This window comes from Nilaparvata lugens, chromosome 3 (assembly GCF_014356525.2).
Source record: "Nilaparvata lugens isolate BPH chromosome 3, ASM1435652v1, whole genome shotgun sequence".
Classification (NCBI taxonomy): Eukaryota; Metazoa; Arthropoda; class Insecta; order Hemiptera; family Delphacidae; genus Nilaparvata; species Nilaparvata lugens.
Genome location: NC_052506.1, coordinates 55575108 through 55583487, shown reverse-complemented (window position 1 = coordinate 55583487; position 8380 = coordinate 55575108). Strand labels below are relative to the sequence as shown.

The window sequence follows — 8380 nt, the reverse complement described above, 5'->3', positions numbered from 1 at the left end:
GAACAGATTATTTAAATTTTATGTAAATTTGGAAATCGGAAATGAAAATTGTGAATTAGAAAGGAGAACTGCCCCACTTGCCTGCCAACCACTACCATGAGATGTCACCAAAAATTGTAGAGCGCAATATCTTACTGTACCTTTTAATAACTTAAAGTTAAATCGAATTATTAATTTTCTCATAAGACTTTGTGATGCTATTGTAAAGCAAAAGTCATTTGTAAATAATTTTTTAACCCTTTGGAAGAGATGACTTCAGCCACCAATAATCCAGGACCACCAGGAGTTTGGATCGCCATCAGCAGCTCATAGAAAATCCAGCAATAGAATAATATTTGAAATAGTGATAGGGTGCCCTCAGTGCTTCGAAATGAAATAAGAAATCAAAGCTAGCTCGTCGAAAGGGTTTTAAAAATTAAGAAATTGGTAAAAATACTTGCGCAAGTTAAAAGATGGTATAAGAGATATTTTATTGAATAGTAACGAGTCAATTCATATATCAAAAGATACACCAATCAAAAAGAATACTAAGTTCTAAGCTGATGATACAAATGTTCATATGATCATTAATTTTATAATATAATTTGCGATAATATAATGTAGCTCTGATTCATTAGATAAATTGATCTATCTATTTCCGTCAGGTGCCGAATCTTGCACCCTGAGATATATAATATATATTTATTAGAAACCTATAGAAATTAATATATATTTTGAATATTGATTTGTCAATTTATCATGCTCTGATTTGAGAAGTTTATATATGAAATAGGATTATCCAAATCGACAAGCATCAGCAAGTTGATGTCAAAGCTACATGCAGATAAATGCATATGATCATGAAGTGAAAGCACATGGTAGAGTTTCGTGCTAGAACTCAAAAAATAGTATTAATCTGTGATATTTTATTGATTTCGTTTCTTGTTTTATTATATATTTTTTGTCGCTCTATATTTTTCTTTGATTTATTTTGAGATATTTGTTAATATATGTATCAAATTTTTTATGGTGTACTATTCATTTTATTCCTCAATACTATAGGATATAAGTTATATTTATATATATTTTTTTAAATTATCAGTATTATATTATTGCGAAAGCTCATGTCTGAGCCTATGAAGATTTTAGTGAGATTATATCCTAGGAAAACCACGACCAGATTTTATAATTATTAAAATAACTTTCATGCTCTACCGATTGACGCCAAGCAAGAGGCTAAGCGTTATTCCACCAAAAGTAACGTGACAATATTTATATTCTAATATTTATAAATCTGATTATTCTCTTTGAAATTATTCAACACGACATATTTCGGCTATAAATAATGCCATTATCAAGTGATTGGAAAATAAATAATAATATAATATTCTCAGGAATAGCTCTGATTGAAGTAGCAGTGCCCAATCAATTTTTCTGCGATAAATGCATTTTAATCTTCAACTTGGTGCCAACCTAACAAAGTTAACTCAACTTAATGCCAACCTGACAAAATTATTAATTTGGTTACCAGTTAAAAACTGTTTCGAAGAGGTACTCTGTCTAGACTATAGTTCTATATTAACATATGGTATGGACATTTCAGTTATAATAATTAAGAGATTGGAATAAGTAGAATATACAGGTGGGGCAGAGCCGACTGACGAGTTTGAAAGGGTTATAAATAATGAACGGAGAAACTTAGAAAAAAATGGTTTGGTTTATTGAATTCAGCTCGAAAAATAGTTTTTAGTGTAGTTTTTGAAAATTATATCGGTTAAATGGCGGCCATCAGCAGCTATACACTGATGTAGCCTATTTTTGAAATTTTCAAACGCATTTTGGCATATTGCCACTGGTAAGGCCTGAATCTCCTCCCTGATTTTCTCCTTAAGCTCTTCCAAAGTGTGTGGGCGATGTTTGAAAACCTTTTCTTTGAGGTAGCCCCACAGGAAAAAGTCACAGACACTCAAATCGGGTGAGCGTGCCGGCCACTTCACGTCCCCCCTCAGAGAGATAAGTCGCCCTGGGAACATTTCTCTCAACAAATCCATTGAAATGCGCGCTGTGTGGGATGTAGCCCCATCCTGCTGAAACCATATTTCCCCCAAGTCTTGTTCCTCAGCAAGTTCTTCCAATTTAGGTTGCAGAAACGTTTGTAACATTGTGACATAACGCTCGGAGGTGACAGTGACGGTGATGTTGTCATCTTCGAAGAAGTATGGCCCTATCACTCCAAATTGAGAAACGGCACACCAAACTGTCACTTTTGGTGAATTAAGTGGTCCTTCATGAAGTTGTCGAGGGTTATTTGCTGCCCAGTACCGGAAGTTTTGTTTGTTGACAGCTCCACACAGATGAAAATGAGCCTCGTCACTGCAGAAAAGAGTCGCCATTGCCGGGATGCGTTGAAGCATTTCCTTGCAACAATTTTTACGGTTCAAAAAATCGGCGGCATTTAATTTTTGCACAATCATGATTTTATATGGATGAAAAAACAAATGTTCATGAAGAATCCTCCTAATTGAACGGCTGGACATCCCCAAAGCTATTGCATGCCTGCGTGCAGAACGCCTCGGTGATTGCTCGACTGCTGCTCTCACAATTTCAATATTTTCGGGAGTTCTCACTGTTCTTGGTGCGCCATGTCTTCTTTCTTGTCGTGTACTACCAGTTTTCTCGAGTTGACGAACCCACGCTCTGATAGAGTTCACAGATGGGACGGGTTTGTGGACAGGAATGTTAAAATGTCGTCGAAACGCCCGTTGAACTGCGATAATCGAATGTTGATTTTCGTAAAAAGCGCGAACAACATAACCGCGATGCTCTCCCGTCCAATTCATGATGCACACTAAAAACTATTCTCCCGGGACTGTACAATGACGCCCACCGAGCCTGCCTACTCCCACCACAGGCTGAGCAGTGCCCCCTCCAAACTCGTCAGTTGGCTCTGCCCCACTGTACATGCTAAAAGACGAACTTTAAATTCTTAAAAACTACCCTTAGAGTTAAAATATCGCCAAAAGATTTCTTAGTGGGCACCTAGGACTTATAAGGAAGCTATATTTCAAGTTTTGTTGCAATCCGTCCAGTAGTTTTCCAGAAATCGTGTTCAGTGAGTCAGTGAGATAAGAATTTTATAAGTATAGATTACATTGCATCTAGCGCAATTATTCACTACACAATAAGCATTCAATACTTGATCATACTACTTTTCTATTGATTTCCTGTGACAGAACACTGTGTAATTCAAATAAATAATCATTAAAACAGCTGCACTTCTTCAACTGATGTGTGCAGTCCACGTGTTTATTTGATAATTCATTCATCAATACAGTAATCCTCTCCTCTCTTCTTAAATAAAAATCTGGTGTGGTGCACCAATACCTCCGTAAACAACCTACCTACGGAGGTAGTGGGTGCACTCACACAACTTTCTTTGCCGTTATGAAAATTGATCAACTGACGCTAGTGTTCCCGCGCATCTCAAGTCTACTTTTCTAAGATCTGAGCCAGCTGGTGACAGAAAAATAGCGCTGCAGACACTCGAAGTCTGCTATCTCTTCATAGTGAATCAACAGTTGCCAACAGTTTGCAATTGAATAATCTTATTTTCTCTAATTTCGAGCTTATTTTCAATTTTAGGTAAAAATGCCACTGAACATTAATTGTAGAATTTTTTATGCTCAATCTTTTCCACTTGAATTTTTTGTTTAAATTGTATCTGAAGCCTGATAATTGGGAATCTAAAATCAAACTTTGCATAGATGGTGCAGTGCTCCTGAAATTTTTACAGATATGAGACTTGTGACAGTTGATAGAACTTATCAATGACTTTTCTAGGTATGAATTTGATCAAAATCGTTGTAGCCGTTTTCGAGAAAATCGCGAAAAACCCTGTTTTTGACAACATTTTCGCCATTTTAGCCGCCATCTTGAATTGCATTTGATCGAAATTGTTCGTGTCGGATCCTTATATTGTAAGGACCTTACGTTCCAAATTTCAAGTCATTCCGTTAATTGGGAGATGAGATATCGTGTACACAGACGCACATACACTCATACACACACACACACACACACACACACACACACACACACACACACATACAGACCAATACCCAGAAACCACTTTTTTGGACTCAGGGGACCTTGAAACGTATAGAAATTTAGAAATTGGGGTACCTTAATTTTTTTCGGAAAGCAATACTTTCCTTACCTATGGTAATAGGGCAAGGAAAGTAAAAATAAGAAGCAACTTTGAACTTAGACAGATTCCACTTCTCAACTATTCTATTGGTTTTATTCATTTATTGCTCATTCTCATACACTTCATCCAATTGCTTCTATATACCTACATTGTCAGTTACTTTATCATATACTATTAAGTATGGAGAATATTAGAGAGGTAACATTTTCTGTAGAAACGTGTAAGCCTTGCAGGAAACCTCAGCATCTCAGTTATGATGAGAGTGAGAGGAGGTTATATTATGAGAGAGCAGAGGGTTATATTATGTTTTGTAGGAAACGGGAAGTGAGTTGACTCCCGGAGCGAGCTATCACTAAAAATAAATGCTTTGAAATGGTGAAGCGTGGTCTGTGTAATGCCTTTGCCCTACTATCGGCTCCTCTGACAGTGAAAAGTGACAAAAGCTTATGGGACACATAACTACGCCGTTTACTTGACATGGTGGATTGAACTACCACAGAAAAAAATCACTGTTTTATAATGCTACATCTGGTCTATACACGGATATAATGTCGTGTTGAAATCTTTTTCATGTTACTAGAAAAATTCTCTCCATAGTCGAGCTATTAATTCATAATGTGGTTGTTGAAAATTGTTTTGTAATACGTAGAATGCAACTCGTGTGGGATTTCATTGAGTGAGGTGAAAGGTTCAAACGTATCTGAATGAACAATTTAAAAATATTTGTTATAGTGATGAATCATCTCACTGTATTTATAGATAAAACTAAAGTAAGTACTTTGATGTAAAAACAACCCAAATTGCTGTGTGACAGCGGTTTCGCCCTTGGTTAAATAGATTTACACTCACTGTTTTTAGTGATTTATTCCAGTGGATTGTGGAAATGAGTGGTTTGGTGGACAAGGGAGAAAACCTGTTATTGCTTAATGGAGACATCTGAATATTTTTTTCTAACATATAGTCATCTAAATTTTAGAGTCTATGGCCCCTTATTCTGTAACAATCCAATCATTAATTGGATGAACCCTTTGGTCACGGCTTCCTAAAAAACTGTTATTCAATCACGTTAGGCTCTGATATTGATCATGAACGTCATTAAGATTGAAGAATTTTGGCTTCAGACCCATGCCAACTAGTCCATTATATATTAATTGTTCAAATATTATTACTGTGATCTGAAACCTTCTGCCTACTTACACTTTTTCATCAATTTTAGCTCAACTGACGTGATAAAGAGCGGGTTAACTGTTGGCTCAATTATTATTATTGATACCCTTGATCAGAAACAGCTTCTGCTCACAATTTCAACAGTAAAATTTCAGATCAATAAAAATTGTAATTCCAAGTAGCTTAACTCAGAAATTAATTTTTAATCGACAAAACAGTATTGGATTGAAACTATGGTACTTGATGGATGAATAAATAGATAGTATATAGACCTAGGAATCGAACACAATAGAGTGTTTGAAGATGTTAGATAATCAAGAGTGTTCATTTCAAGATTGGAACCTTTGTCTGAGTGTCCTCGTAATAATATAAGATGAACTGGTTTTGAAATACAGTACAAACAATGCATTTAGAAGTAATGATAACAGTGTTTACTCAACGATTAGTGTTAGTGGCACGCACAATCACTGCTTACAACAATACTATGTTAAATTCACTTTATTTGATAGCAATTGAAATTTTAGTTCAATATCTACAAAATTACATCAAACTATCCTAAAGGTCTATTTACAATTGTCATTGAATCCTTGAGAAAATTGATTAATATTTTTTATACTTTTACTGACTGATACGTTAGGCCTACTTTATACGTATCTTTTGATTTTATTTTCCACAAATCATCTTGAGAAAATTCATTGATATTTTTTATAATAATTTTACTGATACGTTAGGCCTACTTATACTTCTCTTTTGAGCAGTAGAGAGCCTGCGAGTTTGGTCCACTTCATGGGTAAGTGTAAAGTACTGGGGGCGATAAGTGTGCCTTGCTATGAATTTAGAAGGTTAATTTGGAATTTAGAATTTAGAAGTACACACAATATAACTTAATAAAAGGATGCGTGATAAACATACTTAGTGCTAGAGAACGGGAATCCAGAAATGACAAAAGGAAAAGAGACAACGAAATAGAGAGAAAGAGAGAAGATATCAAATATATTGTCGCCTCTTACAGTTAAATTCAACAGTTAATAAAACAAAAATCTTGATTCCTTCTTATAGGACTCTACATTTCTACAAGAGCATGTACCGTTCATTTTCTTCCATCACTCATCATTTTGAATTACCATTACCATCTTCCATTACAAGAGAATCAAAAGGACTATACTCAATAAATCTATCACAATACATTTACACTTAAATGTATCTATCACAATAAATCTAATACTGTGATGGAATACTTTCGATAATAATTTCCTTAATTATATTGTAAATCTATGACATAATTGGCGGAAAATCTCCATTGTGAGGTGACAAATTTGATATCCTCTCTTGTTAATTAAAGCATTTACTGAGGCAGAAAAAACTAAAACATGCTATTGGAACAGATGGTTCCACAGCCAAATACTGGCATAAAAGCAATGATTAACACAAAATACTGAGACTACATTATTCAGTTCTGCTAGCAGCAATGGACAGACGCTGAATGAAGACTTGTCTTGTTGAGGAGCTGTGTGATTGGCCTCACTAGATAGGAACCTAACCAACGTTAACTGTGATTGGCAGTTACTATTTTCTTGAAAACATTCATCAGAATTTCCGCCAATAGAATGGAAGGGTACAACTATAATTTAAGATACATTCTCCCACCAAGTGACAGCTATTTCCAAATTTCTAACCAAATAAGGCATGATTGAAAGTCAATCAGACACAAATACCTTGCCTTATAAGGTCATGAACCAGGCTGATGCTCCAGGAAAATCAACTATTTTCCCAGTAGCATACCTTCTACGCACTCTAGCGCTCCAATATTGGAATGTTGATTCCTGACTAGCTTACAGACTGGTTTATAACATTCTCCAACCGGCTTATATACAAAATAATTAAGCTATGACTAAATAAATTTGAACAGTTTAGGCCCATAAAATATAATAGCTCTCTCTATAAAATATATTTTCCACAATAATAATATAAAAATTTCTTTAAAACAAATAATTTCTCCTTATTTAAAGCTATTGATTCCCAAAAAGTAATACAAAAAGTAACCTGCCTGCGTTCCTCAATACTCCTATATCTATTATTCTATTATCCATCCACGACAAATTTCAATATGCCTAGATTTGTCTTAAGTTATTATCATCACTATAGGTCTTGACTTAATTTCAATAATTATTTAATGAGCTCTGCTCTCATCATCAGTCCCACGTTCGGTCGCCATGTTCTTCTGTCACGTTATTTTTTATAATTAAATAACGATTAGCCTCCTGCTTGGCATCAATCGGTAGAGCATAAGAATATTTTAATAATTATAAAAATCTGGTCGTGGTTTTTACTAGGATGTAGTCTCATAAAAATCTTTATAGGCCCAGGTATGAGCTTCCACAATAATACTGATAATTTATTAAAAAATATATATATAAATAAAGCTTATATCCTACAGTATTGAGGAATAAAAATTGTGATGTACCAATGATTGTACAGCCCTCAAACTAAACAATAGATTTATTCATAGGCCATTATGAGAACGAAATAATTTCTATCACCGAAAAAGCACTCCAATCTTATCTGAGGTAGATAGACGACTGTTATCTGACCTACAAAGTAGGAAATAAATAAATCAGTAATTATATGCCTTGCAAAATTTTGTCACAGAAAAAACCATATACGTTTGTATGTTTATGGATTGGATCTGTAAAATTATATTTGAAGGTTAGTTTTGAAACAAAAACATAACCCCAAAACAGACCAAAGCTAACTTGTTAACAAGTAGCAAATTGAGAAGGCAGTTCGACTAATAATCGATCATAAAAATCATATAATATTAACATTTTCATTTTTATAGTTTAATTTCCATGCCGAATAAGCCTAAATATTTATTTAATGAACTATCATAAAAATATACTTGTTAAAAATATGTAGACAAATTAGCTTAGCCAATCTATGACGATTGAGGGTCGATATTCTAGCACATGAAAAACCATATAAACAAAAAAAAGGAAGAAGTATTTATTTATTATTGTGTTCGTTATT

The 8380-nt window shown here is 34.4% G+C and overlaps 1 protein-coding gene across 1 annotated transcript; it reads right to left on the bottom strand.

Moving 5' to 3' along the window:
- Positions 1-1706: 1706 nt before the first annotated feature.
- Positions 1707-2372, bottom strand: LOC120350254. Its single transcript, XM_039422839.1, has one exon. The coding sequence runs from the start codon at positions 2370-2372 to the stop codon at positions 1707-1709; it is 666 nt and encodes a 221-aa protein (XP_039278773.1).
- Between the last annotated feature and the right edge of the window lie 6008 nt (positions 2373-8380).

Bases quoted from the DNA above. Each gene is read 5' to 3' on its own strand.
- LOC120350254 (XM_039422839.1), bottom strand. From the start codon at position 2,372: ATGGCGACTCTTTTCTGCAGTGACGAGGCTCATTTTCATCTGTGTGGA.